Source organism: Chroicocephalus ridibundus, chromosome 7 (genome assembly GCF_963924245.1).
Source record: "Chroicocephalus ridibundus chromosome 7, bChrRid1.1, whole genome shotgun sequence".
Taxonomy (NCBI): domain Eukaryota; kingdom Metazoa; phylum Chordata; class Aves; order Charadriiformes; family Laridae; genus Chroicocephalus; species Chroicocephalus ridibundus.
This window is the reverse complement of record NC_086290.1, coordinates 15,558,473-15,581,888: the sequence shown is the minus strand read 5'-3', so window position 1 is coordinate 15,581,888 and position 23,416 is coordinate 15,558,473. Positions and strand designations below refer to the sequence as shown.

At 42.1% G+C, this 23,416-nt stretch overlaps 1 protein-coding gene across 1 annotated transcript in view; it reads right to left on the bottom strand.

Annotated features, from left to right (window-relative positions):
• The window catches only part of CNTNAP5 (contactin associated protein family member 5), a 298,702-nt gene that overhangs the window by 11,063 nt on the left and 264,223 nt on the right, over positions 1-23,416 (bottom strand). The window contains exons 20-22 of the mRNA XM_063341381.1: positions 15,318-15,448; positions 13,907-13,991; positions 1,349-1,567 (exon numbers count right to left, since the gene is read on the bottom strand). Coding sequence (XP_063197451.1) covers positions 1,349-1,567; positions 13,907-13,991; positions 15,318-15,448 — 435 coding nt within the window. The remainder of the gene's footprint in view (positions 1-1,348; positions 1,568-13,906; positions 13,992-15,317; positions 15,449-23,416) is intronic.

The window sequence follows — 23,416 nt, the reverse complement described above, 5'->3', positions numbered from 1 at the left end:
GCAGTAGTGCCAGTTAATTCATCATCTTGAGAGGAAATCATATTTTAAAGCAGAGAGTGACAAAGACAGGAACGAGCTTTTGTAAGAATTCTGCATTTCTGATGTAACAGTGCTTAACCTTGACAATAGAGTGCAGCTGATTGTAAGCTTTAAATATGTAAGTCCAAAGATGCTACACTCTGCCCTGTGTTCTGTCCTGCATTTAGATCATCGAGGTGACAGATCACAGGGCAAGGAGTTCACATTTTCAGTATCATTGCCCATTCGGTATTTACGAGACACATTTCTTCTGTGCATCAGAGCAGATACTTCAGACAACTCTGGGCAGTGAGAAGAAAGTTGGGGGGTGGGGAGAAGCACACACACACTGGCAGCCGCTCTCCACAGAGTAATCAGCAGCCTTCTTCCCTATGCAGAATGCTAATAGCATCATTTGTTTTCTGCTGAATATCTTAGGGAGAAGCTGCAGGAAATGGGGATTTGATGCAAGTACAAATGTCAAAGGAATCATATTATGATCTAAATCAGAATTTTATTAGTTATCAGAAGAGAGATGGGTCAAGGGGCAAAAAATAGCCCGTAATTTGTACCCCTTTCTGGTCGTTAAGAATTCTGCCACATCCACTGGTGACTAAAGCAGTAACTTGATTGCCCCTGTTCCTGGTGACAACACTTCCAGCTGCCACGAATTTCCTTCTCTGCATACAAATTCATATATGCAAAATACTTAAGATTCCCAGAGGACAGTTTCAGGATTGCAAAAGATAAATGAACTATTGGGATCATCTTACGGGTACCGCTCAAGTAGTGCTTCTTCTTAGCCTGAGAGAATAAAGTACGAGCATTCAATGGAAGTCACGCACATGCGTCAAGGGGTTTGTACAAGGAGTTTGTGTTCATTTCTGCTAGGGTGGGAACAAATTCGACTTGTTTGCTGTATGACTCCTATTGCTTCATCACCACTGGGATACGGAATCTATGTAACATTTATGTTCTCCTTTGAGATCTGCAATACTGGAGCTATCTAAAGGGGACAGGAATGGCAAACCAGGTGCATAACCATACTTCCAATGCTGTTTCCACTATGGCTTTGGGACTTCCTTTGTTTGTCCTAGTCAAGTTTTAGGCAATCCAGGAACTTAGCCTGAAAACTTTGGTTTAGTACAAGGACTTTTAAAGGGGCCTTGGGTAATCCTAATGCCCATCCTCAACACTTCTAATTCTGAGAAAAAAGGCAACTTCCCAGTTCCAATATTTATACTATCACAGTTGCATTACAGCACAAAGGAAGGAAATCTCACTCTACAGTATCCTTTAAATTCCCCATTCCCCTCTTGGCAGCACATACCTGATGAGGAATATATCGTGGTTACTGTGTTCACATCAGCTTCCATTATGGATGCACAGCTGGATTCAGTCAAGGAGCCTTTGACAGTCACAGGAGCAACGCTGGGATGGCGTAAGGCAGCTTTCAGGGGTGCAATGTGGTTGTACTGAACAGAGGACAGGCATCCAGTGAAACCATAGGCATTTGCCTTTGAGACCTCAGGGTCCAGTGACAAACTATCTGTAGTACAACAGAAAAACACTCCAGGAATTATCTATTTTAGGAAAGCATTAAAAAAAGGAATTCTTTTTTGCCTTACCCACCCCTTTTACTTCTCTTCATCCAATCTCAACTTTTTGGGTTCTGCTTCAGCAGCCTACAAGTTCTACCTGGCCTGACCCATGAGTGTCCCATCTCCAGTCCTTCCTCTACCATGCTACTTATGTTGAATCCAGTTGGCATAAAAGCCTCCATTGTGCTTTTTTCCTCATCCATTTTCTCTACTGTCTGGACAATATCTAACACATCATAGGTGCTAACTATGCCAATAACAATATCAATAATAAACAGCAAAAATAGAAACACTGAATATCACACGATCCTGGGGATGATGGTCTTTAACTTTTTTTGTATCTGTTAACACCATGAGTTTCACAGATATGGACATTCAAGGCATTCTACCTCCTCCAATTTTTTTAATGAAGGAGTCTGCTCTCTATTGTCTATTATACAATGCTCCCTGTGGCCTAATATTGAATGGCTTGCTAATACAGGCTTCCACCCTTCTTCAAGAGTTTATTTTTCAAATTATTTTCCTGATGCACCTAATCACGTTACGTTTTTATTATCAGAGTTCCTCAGAGTCTTCCTAGTTATGAGCAAAGCTCTCATTCTGCAAGTCCCATTCCACTAATAAAATAAAAAGCAAAACTATACCCCTTTTTATCTAAATCAAAATCAAACCAAATATCTCCATGCTCTTTTCCAACTTGAAGATGAGATAACACAATTAATTTATTTGTTGGTCTGTGTTCATTTAAATTTCACAAAGAGAAAGCCAATTCAAAGGTGTTTTTTATTTAGTTCCAAATGTTTTAATATCAAAGATTGTTTGTAAAAGTCAGTGAAGGACAGAGAAGCCATCTCCTCTTTCCTCCAAGCTCTCATTTATTTACTTTCCAGAAATCGAAATTCATACTGCTCAGAAGTCTGTAACATGATGCACCTGATATCTAGGTCAATCAAACAAGAAAAAAAAACCACAAATGCACACATATATAGTATCAAAACTTGCCCAAAGTCTTAAAAATTACCTGCTAATGAAAAAACATGTAGCATTGAAAGTTTTGGAAATAATTCCAATGACATTGGAAAATAAGGATTCCCAGCTTTTCAAGTTTATTTTCAAAGCTTGAAAGAGTAAAATGGTAAAATTTAAAATAAGGTCCAATTAGTCCACTAGCATTCAAATACAATGATTTTACAAGCTCTCAGCCAAAAGGATTTAGGAAAAAGGCAGACCTTCTCTTACAACTGACATATTTACCTGAATTACATAAAAGTCTTTTACTTATAAGAAAATACAGAGAAATCTCAAAATGAGCCCAAAATCACACATTCTTTTGATGCTCAAGATCTGTGACTGTTATGTCGTGCAGTCAGAGGGAACTAGCCAAGACGGATTTCTAACTGTGTTTGAACATCTTCATGGAACTATAACGTGGAAGAGTTTGGCTGCTTCTCAGCAAAGCAAGGTGTGGTGTGAGCTTGCTCTCCAAGGGGTCTTACAGGTGAGATGCTCAGTCTGCAGAGCTGTCATGAGGACAGCCTCTGGGCTGTAAGTAACTGCACGAAAGAGAGATGGGAAGGGAAACAGTGAGGCTTTGCCACTGGAAAATCTGTAGCCTTACAGAGGTTCACATTTCCTCTTCTCAAAGTGTGTAGGAATTGGACGCATTCAGGTTTTTAATGAGATTTTAGCAGGACTGTTATGAAGCAGACGACGAATTCTTTCCCATTTTCTGCAAGAAGGCTTATATGAAACTAAAAGACTGATTTACAGTATTTGCCATCTTTGTTGAATTTATAAAACCCTTTGTAAACATTCCTACTCTCAGCCTTTCCTGTTTTCTTAGCCCTGACACAAAAGGTGGATTTGTTGTATCTTTTAGACATCAGACAATCTAAATTGCTCTGTTCTGCCCAATGTGCAAAAGGTAAAGCCTAAGAAATAATGAATTCTTTTTTCATGGTACAGTAGTTTGAAAAGTCTAAGATACAGTACTTTTTGAAGGCTTTTTTTAAAAAGTCAAATTAAGGGCCAATTCCAGGAGTCTTTTGTCAAAGTAAGCTTTGCATGAACGAGAAGTAGGGGATTTGTTGTTGAAAGGCTTTGAAATTTGATAAAAAAGAAATCAAAGAACAAACCAAAACCAACCCCAGAGTCCTCTGGTAAAAATCCCACGTGCACAGATAGTTTGCTTTATTATATGGCTTTAGATGCATGCCTTATGCCTTTCAGAAAGAGGGGCTTTCACTGTTCTCAACAAGAGACATGCATGTCAATGACTTGTGCTGCCCTCTGAATTCTTGAGTGGATAATGTAAATCCGTGATTACAACATGGTTACCTCTGTGAAAGGCTTATTAAAGGCCACTCTGTCACTTAAAGTCTTTAAATCCCAGTAAAGTGTTTTTCCAAAAGATATTTTCACTACATGGCACAGTGCTCAGTAAGAGAAGCAACTCAGTGAAGTTCCAAGGGCTGTGTTGAAATAAGGTCATACGAAACATCCATGGGCTTCCTCTGACCTGGTTACACTGTGAATCTTTCCACGCGTTTGACTGGCCTGGAAAATCACACTGAATTGCTGCTGATGACTCAGTTTGACCTGACATTTTAGCATTGCATTTCTGTTCTCGGTACTGGAGACCGAGTTACTTTGGATGATTTCTACATGGCGGGTAAGAAGGCAATCTTTTTTGGCTTTTGAGTTCGCCCCAACTTAAGTTTGCCCATATTTTTTGGAACTAGTTTTTAATCTTTGTCTGCTGAGTTGTGCGTAAGTTGGTCTGGCTTCTTGATGGGCCCTCTAGCTGCCCCCTGGAACCTGTCTGCAATGTCACAGCTCAGTAACTTTTGTGTCAGTTTTCCTTTCCTGTTTTCACTATATTTGCGATGGTTTTCTGTGATAATGAGGATTAAGTCTTAACATGTAGTTGCATTTCTTAAATTTTATTGATTCTATCAACACAATTTATCTGCTGATTCCTTCCTGTTCACCAAAACAGACATCCTGTTCCACTGCTGTTTCCTTGTGCACCTCCTGCCATATACAACACACTTGTTCTAAGATATCACAGAATCACAGAATCACGTAATTTTCAGAGTTGGAAGGGACCTCTAGAGATCATCTAGTCCAACTCCCCTGCTAAAGCAGGATTGCCCAGAGCACATTACTCGGGACTGCATCCAGGCAGGTCTTGAAAGTCTCCAGAGAAGGGGACTCCACAACCCCCCTGGGCAGCCTGTTCCAGTGCTCTGTCACCCTCACTGTAAGGAAGTTTTTTCTCATATTTGATCGCAACTTCCTATGTTCCAGCTTGTGCCCGTTACCCCTTGTCCTCTTACTGGGAACCACTGTAAAGAGTCTGGCTCCATCCTCCTTAAACCCACCCTTTAGATACTTGTATGCCATAATAAGGTCTCCCCTCAGCCTTCTCTTCTCCAGGCTAAAGAGTCACAGCTCTCTCAGCCTTTCCTCATAAGGGAGATGCTCCAGTCCCTCAACCATCTTTGTTGCCCTTCGCTGGACTCTCTCCAGCAGTTCCCTGTCTCTCTTGAACTGGGGAGCCCAGAACTGGATGCAGTATTCCAGTTGCGGCCTCACGAGTGCAGAGTAGAGGGGGAGAATGACCGCCCTTGACCTGCTGGCCACACTCTTCCCTGTGCAGCCCAGAATTCCGTTGGCCTTCTTGGCAACAAGGGCACATTGCACTTTACTGTCTACCAAGACCCCCAGATCCTTTTCTTCAGAGCTGCTTTCCAGCATGTCCGCCCCTAACCTATACTGGTGCCTGACATTCTTCCTCCCCAGGTGCAGGACCTTGCACTTTTGTTGAACCTCATTAGGTTCTTCTCTGCCCAGCTCTCCAGCCTGTCTACATCACGCTGGATGGCAGCACGGCCCTCTGGGGTGTCGGCCACCCCACCCAGTTTGGTATCATCAGCGAACTTGCTGAGGATACACTCTGTCCCCTCATCCAGGTCGTTGATGAATACGTTAAACAATACTGGTCCAAGTATTGACCCCTGGGGGACACCACTGGTTACAGGCCTCCAACTCGACCCTGCTGCATTAATCACAACTGTCTGAGTCCCGTCACACAGCCAGCTCTCAATCCACCTCACTGTCCCCTCGTCTAGTCCACATTTCCTCAGTTTCCTAACGAGGATGTTATGGGAGACCGTATCAAAAGCCTTGCTGAAGTCAAGGTAGATGACATCTGCTGCTCTGCCCTCATCCAGCCAGCCAGTTATAACATCACAGAAGGCTATGAGTTTGGTCAAGCGTGATTTACCCTTGGTAAATCCACATTGACCACTTCCAATAACTTCCTGCTCTTGAACGTGCTTGGATATGACATCCAGAACAAGTCGCTCCATTACCTTCCCAGGGACAGAGGTGAGACTAACTGGTCTGTAGCTCCCTGGGTCCTCCTTCCTGCCCTTTTTGAAGACTGGAGTGATATTGGCCTTCCTCCAGTCCTCAGGCACCTCTCCTGTTCTCCATGACCTTTCAAAGATGATGGAGAGTGGCCAAGCAATAACATCTGCCAGCTCTCTAAGCATTTGCGGGTGCATCTCATCAGGGCCCATGGACTTATGAATGTCCAGTTTGGCCAAGTGGTCTCTAACCTGATCTTCCTCTACTGGGGAAGACTCTTCCTCTCTCCAGACCTTCCCCCTTGCCTCCAGGGCCTGGGACTCATGAGGGACAGCTTTAACAGTGAAGACTGAAGCAAAGAAGGCATTCAGTAACTCTGCCTTCTCTGTGTCTTCCACCACCAGGGCGCCCATCTCATTCGTTAGTGGGCCTACATTTTGCCTAGTCTTCCTTTTTCTATTGATATACTGAAAGAACCTCTTCTTGTTATCTTTAACCGTGGTGCCCAAGATGAGTTCTGCTTGAGCTTTGGCCCTTCTAATTTTTGCCCTGCATAGCTTCACTACATCTTGGTATTTTTCATAAGTAGCCAACACCCTTTTCCAAAGATCATAAAGTTTCTTTTTTTTCCTGAGGTCCAGCCAAAGCTCTCTATTTAGCCAGGCTGGTCTACTTCCCTGTCTGCTCGTTTTTGGGGGCTTGGGGATGGCCTTCTCCTGAGCTTTTACGAGTTCCTCCTTGAAGTAAGACCAGCCTTCCTGGGCACCTTTGCCCTTCAGGACTGTCCCCCCAGGGACACTCTCAACCATGCTCCTAAGCAGGCCAAAGTTCACCCTTCGGAAATCTAAGGTGGCAGTTCTGCTGGCTCCCTGCCTTGCTTCACCAAGAATCGAAAGTTCTATCATTTCATGATCACTCTGCCCAAGACGACCTCCAATCTTTACATCCCCTACAAGACCTCCTCTGTTAACAAGCAGCAGGTCCAGTAGAGCACTCTCCCTAGTTGGCTCCCTCACCAGCTGTGTTAGGAAGTTGTCTTCCACACACTTCAGGAACCTCCGGGACTGTTCCCTCTCTGCTGTGCTATATTTCCAGCAGACACCTGGGAAGTTGAAGTCCCCGACAAGAACAAGAGCGAGCGATCGCGAGACCTCTGCCAGCTGCTTATAGAATATTTCATCGGCCTCTACATCCTGGTTAGGGGGTCTATAACAAATAAGTAAAACAATTTTAAGTCTTAATATCTCCATAACGGGGAAGTAATTTTCATCATAAATAGAATTCTGCTGGAATTCTCAAGGACCAAGCATTAAGCTGCTCAGCAATGTATCAGCAAATTGACATAGTAAACAACAACTAATATGACAGGTAATTGGAATCAAAGAGAAATCAAAAGTGTTATTTGCATGCAGGGACAGTGGCTCAAACGACCTTTTTTCTAAAGATATCACCGTGGAACATGAGATGATAAACATTATCCAAATCTTTTTGCTGTTTCTTTATAAGCATTAATTTCATGTCACTCAGAAACTTAAATGTGAGGGAGTCCAAAGTTTACTTGTGTGCCTACTTACATCCAGGAAGGCCCATCATGGATTTCCTTAATCAAAAGTTATTTTTAACATCAGTGAGAGCAGACATAGCCTGTTTTAAATGTCTGTGGCCTAATTAATTAATTATTCTAAGTGAATTGCTAGTAGAAGCACAAAGGGTAATTTAGTCTGCATGCTGAAGCACTGGTTATCTTTTTTTTTTTTTTTGAGTCTGAGAAATAGAAAGGTGATTTTTGTGGAAGTTAAAGTGTGTCCATCACCTCATTTTGCCAAGGTCCTGAACAGCACTGTCCAGATTACTTCATGGACATTGTCACTAGACTTGAGTCCCTGACCTTGAAGTAAAAGACTCTTGTAGTCTCCACACTGCACCTGTATCAGAAGAGTTGACTAGCAGGTAACTGTGTGGTTACCTCGAAAAATATGCTGTTACGTCCTTCAGCAACCTTAGTAAACACTGCTGATGCTAATCATTAATTTAGAAAGGGCAGAAAGCACATTTAGGATTAGACTGGATCCCACAAAAAGGCATCTTCGCAATAAGCACATTTCCTGGTGTGAGCCTGCCACAAAGGCAGTGAACAACAGAAATTTTTCCTGGTTAGAACCATTGAGCTCAACCAGTTTGGCTCTCGCTGAAGAAAAGGATGAGTTTGAACTGGAGACAGGCTCCAGGTGTTCAATGCACCTTCAAAACAATTCTGAAAAAGCAAGAGAGAACAAGAACAAAGTAAAGGTAATTTTTCTCACAAGTTTTCCCAGGAATGAGGAGAATGCACCAGGATTTGCTTGCCGGCAATTGAGCATTTTGTGCCAAGTGGAACATTTGAGAATTTTTGTTTCATTAGGTTTAGCGTAGATAATTTCAGACATGCATTTAGTGTGTTTCCTTAAAGACAGTTTGTCACCGAAAATGAAGCACTGCTTGGAGTTGCAATGTGAAATTTGTTACATGTCACCGTTTTTGACATTTGAATCCTAATCTGTCACAACACAGCCAGCTCTATGTGATTTTGCATGGGCTCAAAATATAATCTATAAAAAGAAAATATGCAAGAAGATGGAGAGATGATGTGCAAAGAATGCATGGTTTTCTCAGGAGTAGACAGTTAAAATCAACTCAAGTACGAAGAATTCAGACTAAAAATAAAAGTTCCGGATAGAAGTAGACGACCTTGGACACTTATTTAGGCAGTATTATCATCAAGAAAACTGGGATTTAAGCATGGTGTTATGATCATATGGTAAATGATACTGCTGGGGAAAAAGTGAATAGATTTGGTCTCTTTTTGATAGACACGATGGCATTATCGGCTTAGACCTTGGATTGCTTGAAGTGCCTGGGGTAGTCAAACTTTGCTTATTTTAACTGCTGCCATCTTGGTCCCAAATGCCTCTCCTCTTTTACCCTAAGCAGTCATTTCCATTTTCCTTACTTCTTTACTAGGCTACTAGGAGGAAAACCAATTACTTTTAAAGGTGCCCTATAACGCACCCAAGAGGTCTTTTCCCAGGGTATGGTCCTTTTAAGAAATAGGTATTTAGAGCAAGAAGAGCATGCAGTAAAGAACCAAATGAGTCCAGACAATATCTCTTGCAACCATTGCTGTATTGTTTAAAATACTAAAGCACAATATTCCGAGATTATGACTTTATATTTCTCAAGCAAGTTGTGATCTTGTGAGCTGAAAAAAGGGAATGACTTTCCATCAAAAAACTGAACTTAGGTCTTTTCCATAGAAAATCTCTAAAAGGAGATGCTTCTTTAGGGAAGCGTTTGTATCTCAGAGTTAATGCCAACTTACCCCTTTTGATTTAATTATCCCATTATCATCTCCCCCAATATAATATTACTCTTGGATGAATTGCTCTGTGATCTCTTCAGTGTATAGATTCCATTTTCTTCTTGTGAACTTTTAATAAGAAAGGCTATTGTAGAAATCATAAGAATTGCACTGCACCTACATAATGATTTTAATAAAATTATTTTCCAGATAAACTTTCTTCTACCTACACTTTATATCAAAGCTGAATGGTTCAGTGGAAAGACTCCTACAACTGGAGTGTGTTTTCTCTCAGGCTTTTAGAGATAAAAGACATCATGATCATGCGCTAGACTACACAGATTTTACATTGCCAATATGGGATGGTTTGCTAATTCATCAATTTGAAGACACAAATAAATTACGTCAACATTAATAGGTGCTAAAGAAATCTTTGCAAGCTTTTTCTTCAGAATACTCTTGAATCCCTTTCAATGCTACCCTTTTACTCCGGGATCTCTACACAGCTAGTATATTAAATCACTCAGAAGCAAATATGCAGTCAATGAGATTCACTTCTCTCCATCAGTGATTATTTTTCCAGGGACGATAATGGTGGAAGATTTAGACATGTTGGGGCACAGTAAGAAGTTTTCAAACACTCACTAAGGTCAACCCCAAAACAAATAAATGGTATTTTCCATTGGGATTGCAGCTTTTTCTAGACAAGACCTAAACATATGCAAATGTGTCTCTGAGATCAGAGAATTACAGAATAATTTAGGTTGAAAGACACCTCTGAAGGTCATGCCGTTCAATTCCTTGTTCAAAGCAGAGCCAGCTTCACAGTTAGGTCAGATTGCCAATAGAGCTCATGTGGTTAAATACAGCAGTATGATCTCTGCAAGGAGTATTTAAAGTAAATGAACTGGGACTCTGGTTAAGATTTCACTGAGGCTTTGCCATAAAGTGTATGACCCACTTGGGGCCTGAATCCAGTACTCACAAAAGTCCATGGAAAAACTCCCACTGATACTGATGAGCTTTGGACGGGTCCTTTTGTGTCTTGCCTCTATATTTATGAAGTAAAAATGACAACAAACTACAGGATAATAATATTTTCTATTGCTGTTGGATACGGCGAGGATGAATTCAACAAACGTCTGTTGGCTACTTGAATGCTGCTTCTTTTTACTCCCTTGTCTTCAAAGCCACACTTATATTTAGATTGATCTTTCTAAGGCAGCTATATGGCCCCATTACTGTGGATCTGAACAGCTCACAGCCTTTAATGCTTTTATCCTCCTAGCACCCCTCTGATGAAGGGATGTTCTATTATCCATGCTTTACTGATACAGAACAGAGATAGTAAAGCTAAGACTGGTTCCAGTGGGAATAAAATGCCTGCTTATCTTTATATCTGCACATAAATGGCTTGCCCAAGGTCATTCAAGCAGTCTGTGGCAGAGTGAGTGTCCCTACGTTTTGAGTTCCGGGTGAGCCTCCTTTGCCTAAAACAGAGGGTTTTTTTCCTGGAATTCAGAGTTGGGTGTAGGGCACTCATTGGAAAATTGAGCAGATTTGAAAAGCAGAAAAAATATCAGAGTTTAAGTAGCTTTTATCTAAAGAAAGTGTAATGGGGCTGGGGGGCCGGGGGAAGGAAGGGGGAAGCACTATTATTTAAAAACTGGTTATTGTATAGAAGTGCATTTTTCAAAAGTTCCAGCTGTGCTAAAATGGTTATCATGAGAAAATCTGGTGAGGAAGAGGTTTCAAGCTTTTATGATGTCCTGCTGGAAGCTCCCTTTGAGATTTCTCAGCCAGTGGGAAATGAATGGTGGAGTTCAGAAATAAAGTGGTACAATCATCTGGCTAAGCAGCCAGGGTCAGGCTGTTAGAGGAGGCAAATAAGCAGGGGTGTGACAGGAAAGAAAGAGACAAATTTTCAGAAGAGTATAGCATGGGTATGTCGGACACGTAGAACAGAGGTTTTTTATATGGTTCTATTTCAGTGGACACTTAAATGTTCCTAATGAATGCCTTTAGATACCTAAATCCCAGTGGCATCCAAAACAAACACTACAGGAAGTCTAGGTCTACTTCGAAGCATCACATGCCTCTGGAAGTTTATGCTTCGCTGAGGGGATGAGCAATGACAAGGAAGAACTTGGAGGATATCGGTTTAGGTCACCAGTTCACCTTCTGGTAAGCCATCATAAAAGAAGCTATAGTTGACATTTTACCCATATAATAATATAAATGATGAATGGTCACATTTATGTAAGTTCTAAGTTCCTAAAATGACAAGGTCCAGCTCTCGTCTTGATACAACAAGTTAATACTCTTGACTTTGTAGCAGTACGGATACTTTGTGTACAACCTGAGTAAGTCTGGAGATGATACAAAATTGGGAAGAGCAGTCGGTAGACTAGATGGTTGTGTTACCATTCAGAGGAACATTGACAAGCTGGAGAAATGGAATAACAGGAACCTCATGAAGTTCAACAAAGGAAATGCAAAGATCTGCCCTTGCATTAACAATAACCCCATCCACCAACACTGGTTGAGGGGGGAAAGCAGCTTTTCAAAGACAGACATGGGGGTCCTGGTGGACAACAAGCTGACCATGACCCAGAAACATGCCCTTGTAGCAAATGCAGGCAATGACATCATGGCATCCAGGGTTGCCTTGGGAAGAGCATTGCCAGTAGACAGAAGGTGGTGATCCTTCTCCCATACTCTGCATGAATGTAACACTACTGGAGTGCTGGGTCCAGTGCTGGGCTCCCCAGTGGAAGAAAGACATGGACTTACGGGAGTGAGTCCAGTGAAGGGCTGCAAAGATGATTAAGGGACTGGAGCATCTTTCATATGAGGAGAGGCTTGATAGAGCTGGGACTGTTCATCCTGAAAAGAAGACTCAGGGGGATTTGTAATTCTGTGAGGGCACAAGGACTCTACTCAGCGTAGCTACAGCTATGGGATAAAACCTGGAAAATGAAAACCTGACACAGAAGAAAAACTTTGAGGAAATTTACTTAACATATGAAGAGAAAAACAGAATTAGGATTAGGCTGGAATTAAAGTGACTTGCTGGGATGCATTGTGTGATTCCTGGTACAACAGTAAGATCTCCTACCATATGGATGGCCAAGTTTATGGTTTTAGTGTCATAACAGATTATGAACTATTATTATTATTGTTATTACTACTACTACTAAAACAAAATCCCAATAAACTTTGGGGCAGGAGAGAAATAACAGAAAGATATATCCATTAAAAGCTGTCTGGAGACTAGTCTGTGGTGTTCAGTGGAACTGAATGCCAGACCTCTTGGAGATGCATCTGGGCTTTTTGGCTTTGCAACAACCTTATACTTGTAAAGTTAATCATATTTTTGTGACTAAATCTCGTTTATCTCCATGATGCTGAGCTCTACCTTGTCAGCATACTGGCTACATGTTTGAGGGTCTTTTGCTGTGTTCCATCTTGCTGGTTAGAAAAACCTTGGTTTATTGATTTGGTATCTATAACTGAAGTTTTCGGTAGAGGTCATGATGAGTAATGTTCTTTTAGATTTTCAGCACTACAACTGACCGTTGACAAAATGAGATTTTTCGCTTAGCTCTGACTTGGGCTGAAAACTGTCAGGTCCCCAAACCTGTCCACAAAGGCTTGGAAGACTGCCACATTCTGAACAAACTTTAAATATAATTTAGGGGAAAATCAGTTCCTGCCCTTAATCTACTTAGTAAAACATGACGCAGAATGCACTAATGTCATTATATACAATTATATTGCACAAGTGGACACTAGGGGATGTCTTGAGTTTCTGTCTAGCTACCAGTCCCGCAGGTCTTGAGTGCTATTAATAAGACATAGAAAATTTTAATAGTGAAACAGTTGTCAGGCTTGATATGAAGGTCCAATTCTGACAAAGGACTTAAATGTCTATAGCCAAGGAAGCCTTTAGAATCTTACTGGGAATGAATAAGACTCTTATATAAAGTAATATAACATACTTAACAACAAAATACAGGAGTTCTACCTTCCAAATTTCAGGCAGAGTTTTCCTGGTCTTGTAATGTCTTTGTAGCGTGGAGGGGTAAAGATGAAGAAGGTCCACGCACAGAGCATGCAGAATTGTGGCCTCAGTGCTGCATGTAATATAAATATTTTTTGCAGAATTCAAATGGAAAAGGAATGGAGTGGAAAAAGGGTAGAGAGGATGAAGGCTCACAGTGCTGCTGTTCTTATCGTTAGGAAACAGAGGTGGCTTGGGAGGAGCAAGCTGTAGTCAGCAAAATGATGTCATTAGGCTAAGATGCCACCCCGTGCAGCCACATAGGCAGCATGAATCACTTTACTGGAGGGATCAATGGGAGAAGTTAATATTGCTATCAGTGCAAACAAGTAAAGCTGCCAAATTTTTGCATTGATGAGATATACAAATAGGAACACTGGAATGCTGAGGCCAACTCTTACAGCTACACCAGCCAAACAAAACCCCAATCCTATTAAAAACGCAACACATAGCACAGGTTAACTCCAGCACTATAGCAACTGATGAATCAGGAATATACTTAGTAGAGCCTACCTGTGACCTTGCCCAAGGTGAGCGATTTGATGGCCTTAAAATCAATCTCAGAAAAGTTGTGTTTGAGTTTGAGAACTTGATCAACCTGGAAGAGGTCAATAAAATTAGTTCATTACAACAGCATGTAGACACCCCTAGATCTCTCTGTACTGCAAACTTCTGGGAACGCTCTCAGCTGCAAATCAGTTAATTCTGCCCCCAAGCGTGATTCAGTTTCTAAAGATAGCAAAGTGAATGTGCTTTGATTTTAGCATGAGAAGCTGAAAGGTACACCAGAACAGTCATATCGAGGGCTTTGAAGAAAATTCCCCTGCAGAAAAGCTTAAAATGTTTGACACTGAAATCCCCCTGCTTCCCCAAATCCATGTCTAGTCACTTCAGCATACACTCAAAGGAGGTCTCTCTAGAAACGTATTGTGAAGAATTAGTTCTGCATAGAAGAAAACCACAGTGCAGCAGACAGAAGACTGGTACTTGAGGGAAACCCTGACTTTTAGCATAAGCCTCCTGCCTAGATAATCAGGGCTGCTCACCCTAGTCGTGCACTAACTGCGTTATCATTTTACCACCCAGACATGGAAACTGTAGAGGAAAGAAAAACTGTGGTGCTTCCTGTGTTTCTGCCTCCTTCTCACCCTATTCCTCAACACATGGCTTCTCTGTAGACTCTGCCACCCTTCCCTGTTAAATGACTGCCACTCAGATCAAACCAATTTGCTTTGTAACATGAACTTCTGTCCTTAGCCTCAGAAGGAAAGCGGAAGGAGCAGTAAGATGGTTCTCTTCTCCCTGCCTTGGAAAAACAGGCAATGCAGGAAAACAAGGTAGAGGAGGATTCTTGTCCCTCATGAGGTTTGTCACATTCAGTGTGGCTTCAAGCAAAGGGACAGGGCATCATCATGCATATAGTGGCTGCACTCAGTGTGTGCTCCCTCAGCTTTTCTTTTTCTGTCAGAGGATAAGGCAGCTGGGGACACATTCTGCTTGGGGCTCATATCCTAAACGAAATTACATTCCCAGGTACTCATTCTGCTGTTTTTCTCCCTTTGGCAGCTTTTCAGTGATCTGTACTGTGTGCTTCCTCTGGGACTACAGGTCGCACAGACATCCCTAAGCCCCAAAACCACTCCAATGGTCCAGATGAGCTTCTGGCCGAAAGTGTTTTCTAATCCACAGATTGTCATAGACAAAGGAAGGATCACTCAGCAGTAAACACCACGGTTGGGCACTCTTTGAAGCAGGATCTGGATGGAGCTTTGGTCTAACCTACAGGGCTGCTCTGCTGCTGGACCAGTGTTGGTTGCGCCAAATCAATGTGAAACCTTTGCCTCCTGGCAATCACGCATTAAAATCAGTGGGTCTGTTTGTGGCATGAAGTATTATTTAACACTCAACATAAGTCGTGGCATACCTGAATGATGAGCTCTCTGCCTTCTCTGTTAATCTTCACATGGTGCAGCTCTCGGTTGGCAAAATTTCCAGAGTCAATGGTGAAAATGAGGAGCCCATCCTTACTCAGCTTGTATCGGACCTGTAAACTTCCTTAAAAGCAGAGCAAAATTCTCTGTATAAAACCTGTGTCAATAATGAGACACTTCTCAATATCTTTACACAACATAGAACTCATTTTCTTTTTATTACAGTGGAGTAATAAGTTTAAAAAGTCAAGAGAGAGGTTGAAGAGAAATGAAGGAGTTCAAACCGTAATGAAAAGTGTGAAAAAAAAAATAACGCACCGGAAGAGTTTTCCTTCCTACTAGCTAACAGCCTCTGCTGCGGAGAAACACAACTTAATTGAGTAAGTAAGTATATCAAAGGAGAGCGTGTCTGTCTGCAGGTCAGGCATTTAGCTCTGCCGCAAAAGCTGATCTACATTAGTCTGTTAAGGACCGCTTCCACCAGAGGGCATGCAGGTCTTGCACTGTTCCATTAAACTAATATTGGTGGATTTAACTATTCCTTTTCATCAAGATTTAACAGGCAACGCAGAAGACAGTGACAACTGTGAGAATTATAACTTCATTTCGAACATTTAAAGGCCCAGACTCATTACAATTTATACGCAATACAAGAAAAGATATGTTGTAAATGATTATACAGAAAAAATATTTTTACTTTGGTGTTCTAACGTATGTGAAGTAATAAACATTATTCATATAAAAATGGATGCCAAACATCTCTTTCAGTCTTTATATCAACAAAAGCATTGTGACTTCTGATGAATAACAGTACCATAACAAATCAAAATCCACAAGAAAACAAGGAAGCCAATATGAATTTTAATCTTTCCACAAATGACTACTGGGGAAAAAAAAATTTGTATACACACACACACACATATATATATATATAATTTAAAAGGAAAAGAACCTATTCTGGTAAAATCCTTTCAAGCTTACCTTTCTGGGAATTAAGTAGCAGGAAGAAAAAAATTCTCTGAACTTTTTATGCATCAGCAACCAAAATACATGGAACAACGGTAGTACCATAGTTAAAAAGCTTTTCTGGGAGTACTTTGTTACTGTCTCCAAGGAGAAAATGAACACTGACAGCACCACAACCCTGAGCAAAGGGTCTTTCATTTATTCCCTGTTCCGAAAATCATCATAAAACCCCCTCCTATCTTTTTCCATTTCAGTGCTTCTGTTAGCAGAAGTTCCAAATATCCTTCGATTTTGCAGAAGGCTACAGGTAAACGCTACCTATGCTGAATGATAGAGAGTGCCTGACTGTTTGTCACTGAAGGATGTGCTCACACTGTTTTAGCCCTGCGACCGGTTTCAGTGTTTGCAGAGGCAATGCTTGCTGCCCTGGTTTGAGGTAAAACAAACCCAGTTTTCTGTTTTGTAATTTTACTTTTTAGCTGGGCCTCTTCTAACTGACTAAACTCTGAAATTAACAGCATATTGATCAGAAACTGTTCACTCTCAAGAGTGATAAGACCTGATTATACCAAGGAACGGTATGCACAGAGGCTCTTGCTTATGCTTATTGCTATAACAACCAAGGTCAGCTAACTTCGCTATTTGCCCCATTACAGGGTCAGAAGCGGGGAAGCGTAGAGGGGTCCCACCCGCAGGGAGGAGCAGGTGGGACAGGTGACCCAAAACTGGACCAACAGGGTATTCCATCCCATCCGCATCACGCTCAGTATAAAAGCTAAGAGATAACGGGGCAAGGGTCTCACTCTCTTTCTTCAATGGCCAACGTCCGAGGAGGACCCTGTCTGTTCATCTGCCTTTGATCCTGATCTGAGCATTCCTGACTCCAGAACTGGAGTTCAGCTCCTCTCCATTGCTGACTCCAGTCTGTGACTTTCCCTGTGTCTGCTGGTGACGCGATCGTCATCCTGGGAGCTGGATATGGTTTTGTAAATATTGTATACTTTTTAGTATTATTCTATTATTATTTACTATTTCCTTATTTATTATTATTTTCATTAAAGTAGTTTAGTTCTTTTTCTAAACCCGTAAATCTCCTTATCTCTTCCTCTCCTCTCTTTGGAGAGAGGGAGGGGAGGGCCATCCGTCGTTCTGATTGGCCAGTCTGGCCAAAACCACGACACGGGCACATCGCGATGCAGCACCATGTCAGAGGAGCTCACGGTACACCGGCACGAGCTCCCGCACATGCACCGCCGCATCATTCAGAGGCACCTCTGACCCCAGACGCAGTCTGGCTGTTCAATGAGGTGAACGAGGAGCCCTGCTCCGCTCCTGTATTCGACCGTAATAACGCTGCAAGACTGCTTGCAGGCCTGGAGTTAGTGAGAGAGGACGTGGGGCAGTTCACAGAATCACAGAATCACAGAATCACAGACTGGTAGGGGTTGGAAGGGACCTCTGGAGATCATCTAGTCCAACCCCCCTGCCAGAGCAGGGTCACCTAGAGCAGGTTACACAGGAACGCATCCAGGTGGGTTTTGAATGTCTCCAGAGACGGAGACTCCACCACCTCTCTGGGCAGCCTGTGCCAGTGCTCTGCCACCCTCAAAGTAAAGAAGTTCCTCCTCATGTTGAATCATAGAATCATAGGGTTGGAAGGGACCTATGGAGATCATCTAGTCCAATTCTCCCTCCCTACACAGCGCGGACATACCTGCTCCCTTCACAGCTTCTCCCTCAGTGAGGTCAGCTCTGTGGTCCTACAAGCTACTGTAAACCCACTTTATAAAGAGCTTAAAACGATGAATAAATTTCCTGCAGAGGGGGAATTTTTCCACCTCTCCACAACTTACAGTGAAGTTGGTAGTCCTTCCAGACTGGACCCAGCACCCAGTTAAGATCTTCCCTCCTCCTTTTCCCTCACCAGGATGTTTGGCTGCTCAGACTCCCAAAAGCTGCACTTTTTGTAACCTTCAGTATAACACAGAGGAGCACTGCTGCCTTCTCAGCTTTGGAGGCTAGAAACAAAGCCTCCAAAAATGAGAGGGAAAATGAGAATGAACTACTAGGATGAAGGCTTTTTAGGTGATTGAGAGGGCTGCTGGATCAGGTGAGCTTTTAAAGTGTAAATAAAAAAAAAGGAGATAAAAGGCATTTACTTTCTCACACATAATCATGGATGTTAGAGGGGAATTTGCGAAGAGATCACGGTCAGTAACAACTGCTAATTTATTCAGTGGGATATTATAGGGCCTGATTTAGTTACCCTGAATCATACTGTAAAGCTCCCATTGCACAGCCAGGACAAGGAGCTACTCTCTATCACTGTTAATGTCACACTTAAAGGTCCAAACTTAAATCACAATCCCATCTTCTGGTACTGAATGAAAGATGCATCAACAGGGAATAACAGTGTAAACACAACCACTTTACTCTAGGAAGACATGAGAAAGGAAGCCCAAGTGCAAGGAAGTTAAGGGACCTTCTTCAGGCTCGTTAGGGCAGTGGGAGAGTCGATCAAAAATGGGAAGGTTGCCTGACGCTGCACACCACAGCTGAGATGACCACACAGAATAAGCTGAAACTAAGATGTGATAGTGTAACAGATCGGTCCAAACTAAAAATCCTGGCCCAGCAGAAGTACTTTATAGACTGCCTCTTACCTGGAACCTTTGAAAGGGGTGTAATGTGAAAAATGGAACGGGGCCTAGATTTGGTCTGGGACCATGTACTAGTTGCTTAGTTTGTAAAGGGGGGAAAAACTTCTCTGCTCTTTTCGAATGCTATGAACACACCAGTATATAAAATATAAATGGTACGACTATATCCAGGTGGTCAACATAGCAGCCATCACGTTTGTGTTCAAAGACAGCCAACAAGATATGCACTCCATCTAGGCTCTCAGCTGCTGCAAACAGGGATTTACCCATTCACTTCATCAGAGAAGCACTGCTTTTAAACCAGAAGCCATCTGTTCCATTTGTTGGGAGACAATGGAGGAGGTTCTTGACATCCATTAATAACAGATCTTGCTTTCTGTAGTGGTAAAATTTTACCTTAAATCATTCAAAGAGATCCGTGAATAGCATCTTATTTTATCAAATTGCTTTGAATTCCAATGGCAACTTTTTTTGGATGGCTGCTCTTCAAAACCATTGAATTCAAGTTGGCATTTTGCCTGGGGTCAAATTTGCATTAATATAAACCAGAAGTACATGGGCTCATCTCTTCAGAGGTGTTTTGCAATTTACACCGGTGTAGCTTAGAGCTGATTTTGGCTTGCATTCAGTACCAAAACTTCCTTTTTCAGAGTCAGAATAATTTGTCTAGCAGATTACGTTGCCATTTTGCTACGTGACAGGCAAAATGAATGGATTATTAATTAGGATTATTATTAAGAATTTTTTTGTGTCCTCTGAATTTTGATTATCTGGTCCGCTGACTTTGTCCATCACATCATCCCAGTGTCACTAACTGCAAATAAAAATCTGTGCACAAACCAGCTCTATTCTCCCTATTCTCCCTTCTCTCTCTATTTTGCATCATTTTTACCTCACAATAGGGATTCACACTAATCATGAGAAGTGTAATTTCTGGCAGTCTTTTTGCAGTCATGCCTGTCATCCTCTTTTTAGCTCCCCATGTCTGAGCGTGCACACCTGGAGTGCCATAATGCTCAAGCAATGCACTGCCTGTTGTGTTTTCTTCCTTCTCTAATGTACGTGGAATTGCTGGAGGCAATTTCTATTAAGTCCATAAAACAGGGAGGGAAGGAAAGAGAGAGGTATCATGTTTTTGGCCTTGGGCTGGGAAATTTTACTGGGCATATTACCCTAGCAGTGTTAGGTAAGAGTAGATTCACACTTGATTATTGTAGTCATCCTTTTCAGCTTCAAATTGTGCAGACTGCAGATCAGCATGGAGATATGCTGTGCTACCTCCAGAACAGCCCAGGAGGGAAGCAGGCATAGTTTATCCACGCTGTTACGGAGCACCACGTGGCCTCTTTTTGCCACTTCTGGAGGAAGTGGGTCCACACGGGCTGCCATGTTACTGTGATAAGACCACTACCAGTATCAAAACTCGTTTGCTACACATCACTGTGGTCTTCAACCTGTAATCTGCAGCAGTATAATCCACGACTGTAGGGCTGAATGACATCCGTCTGCTGATATCAAACAGCTACAGCGCCATTTTAACAGGATTCTTGAGGGCCCCCTATGCAGAAGGAAGTTCTGGGAAATAGAGACCACAGGGCAGTATTTATGCCCCAGTGACCAGGTTGGGGATGACTTTTCTGAAACAAAACACCCCCAGGACACTCTTTCAGTGGTGATGAAGGCCAGGGTTTTAGTACTCATTAGCAGTACACTAATGATCAGTGTCAGCATAACCAACCCCCAGGCAGCTACAGGAATAGCATGGTGCCTTCACACCACTTCTATCTTTTTGCTGAGGACAAGAAAGACGCAGTAACAGCTCTTAAGTGTAGTGGTAATAAGGACATTAAACTGGTGGATTTCGAAGTGATCAGCCTCAAGCAGAAAAAAATATTCCCAAACTATACAGTGTGAAGAAATACCTTGGCCATGATGTTACCTATTCTATGTACAAAACCTTTTCTGATTGAACATGTCAATAGGAGAGTTGTCCTTTTTCCTGTGTCTACAGCAGTGCCAGGAACATTTAGTGGCATTGTGGCCTATGCCCACTAACTTTACATTCATTCTGGACTGCCAAAACTTGTGTTGAAAAGCAAATAGTAATTTTTAAATAATCAGCTGGAAAAGGGAGCATGGGAAAATGTTACAGAGAGCGTTCTAGCTCAGGAGAAGACTTCCTGGCTTGAAATACCTCACCCAGTGCTAGATATTCAGCAAAAAGATTAAAGTAGCTCTGCAGAAAACAAAAGAACGGATATTCGGAACTTGGTCTATAAAGCCATAATTCATAAGAAAGGATCTTATCACACATGTAACCAGGACCACAGGTCTTGTGTCATTTAGTCTTGGAAGAGCCAAACGGCAAGGAAGGGAATTACATACCCTTGGAGTCTGACACTTCTCTGCAGGACCTTCATTTACAGAAACTGGTTTTAAATGAGCCCAGATTGAACCCAACATCTCCGCCAACTTCAATAGCACTTTTTAATGACAAACTGGCTGGGGCAGCTGGCAAGACATCTTGCACCTCTTGGAGAAGGTGAAGTTAGTTCAGGGAGCATATGTGGGTGGCACACGTAAAACGTAAAACTTTATCACCATCGTGCAACATCAGGAAAAAATCATGTAAATCAGGGCAGATGACAACTCTGATTCGGGAGAAATGTGTATGTATAAAATAAAAAAAACGCTACATTAGGAAAAGGGCCTTGGAATACCCCTGCATGTCCCACTGCTTCAGAGGCACCCAGAAACAAAGGTATTTAGGACCAACAGAACCTCTTACAGCTGCCTCAAACCAGCAGCCACCCTCACCAGGCTGTAAGATGTCAACTACACCACCACATCCACCCTCACTGCTCACCTGAGCTATAGCTAAAAGAGAACAAAATTAAGGAAGGCACCAATTAAACAAAGGGTGGAACAGATCAGTGAGGCTGTTGATGTTGCTACTAATAAAAAAGTAGTATTCATCCCAGATAGCCATTTGCAGCTTGTAAGGTGGAAATGTTTGTTCATTCCTGATTGCACAACAGCACATGATGGTTCTCAGCTGTCTCTACTGTAAAATATATCTCTCTGGCAACTTGCACAGCTTCAGCGTGACAGTCTCCCTCTTCATAGCCTAGATATTTAAAAATGAACCACCGTTTTCTTGGTTAGGAGCAGCTGGCTAAGAAACCTGCTCCTTAATTAGCAGCTTCTCCTCAGGGATATTTACTCGGTAAATTTACTCTTCAGTGGAAGTGCTGCTGTTCAAAAGAACCGGGCCCATCTCTTCAGCATCTAGCGTTTAACTAAGAAAGTACTTGTACATTTTTAGGAGGTGATTCTTGCTATTTGTTTCGCGTGGAGAAAACAAAGAGGCAAAACTGTTGCACATGTTTCTTGATATGACTACTCAGCTATTGCATTTGCTTAGATGACACTATTTCACAGGGTTTAAAAAAAAAATTCACCCCCCAATTTTTTGTAATCTCTGATAGTGGTAAAAAACCCCACGTGCTTATTTGAATGCCTCCCACTCAATGCTTGAGACATTCAGGACTTAAGGATCATATTCAGGCCATCCTATATTAAAAAAGAAACACTTTCAGGTTGCATTTCTTCAACTTAGGAAAAAACACATCCCCAAAAGCCCCTAAAGGAGCCTATCTGGAAGCCTACGACCTTTCTATGATTGTATGATTCTGTGACCTCAGTTCACTTTGCAATCCTGCGAGGCAGCTGCAGCCAGATTGAGAATGTCACTTTAAACATCAACAAATGCAGCTAGTTCCCCTGCGTGACTGACAAATGCGTTTAACCTTCCTAGACATCTCATTCCCACCAGTCGCCAGTTGGCTTAACACAGGCTGACCAGCAATTAAAAAGGAACTGGCAGATGCTTCTTGCTCCAAAGCTACAAAATATTGCAAGTCTAAAAGATGACCCAGAGGACCACAGTCATAGAGCTCATCATGCACATACTGAGTGGCTTGAACGGAAAGCTTTTCCCACTGATTTTAAGGGGAACAAAACAGCCCTTGTCCGTGTCGATGTGGCTGGGCCTAAAATGGGAACAAGGCTAACCCATGGATGTGGGATAATACTAAGCACCGTCTCCCCAGTTCAGCTCCTGGGTAAGCATACACAGTGGTGCGTATTTATGTAGCCTGGAGGCGATGGACAGAGCACTGCCACAATTTGGGATCTACCAGCTTGATGACTGCTGACAAATCGTCGTCCTTCTTTGTGTCACAGCTTATACGTTGGTGAGATAGATGAATGTTAACATCCTTTGGAAAATGACATGAAACCTCTGGGTGAGCAGCAATTTAAAAAAATACTATTAGTCATTATCATTATCTTTCCATTCTTGGATACTTCTCTATGGTGAAGGAAGTGGTCGCTGTTTCTTTTACAAAGTGATGCTACATTAATTATCTTCTTTCCCAGAAGGTGACTGAAACTAAAGATGAAGA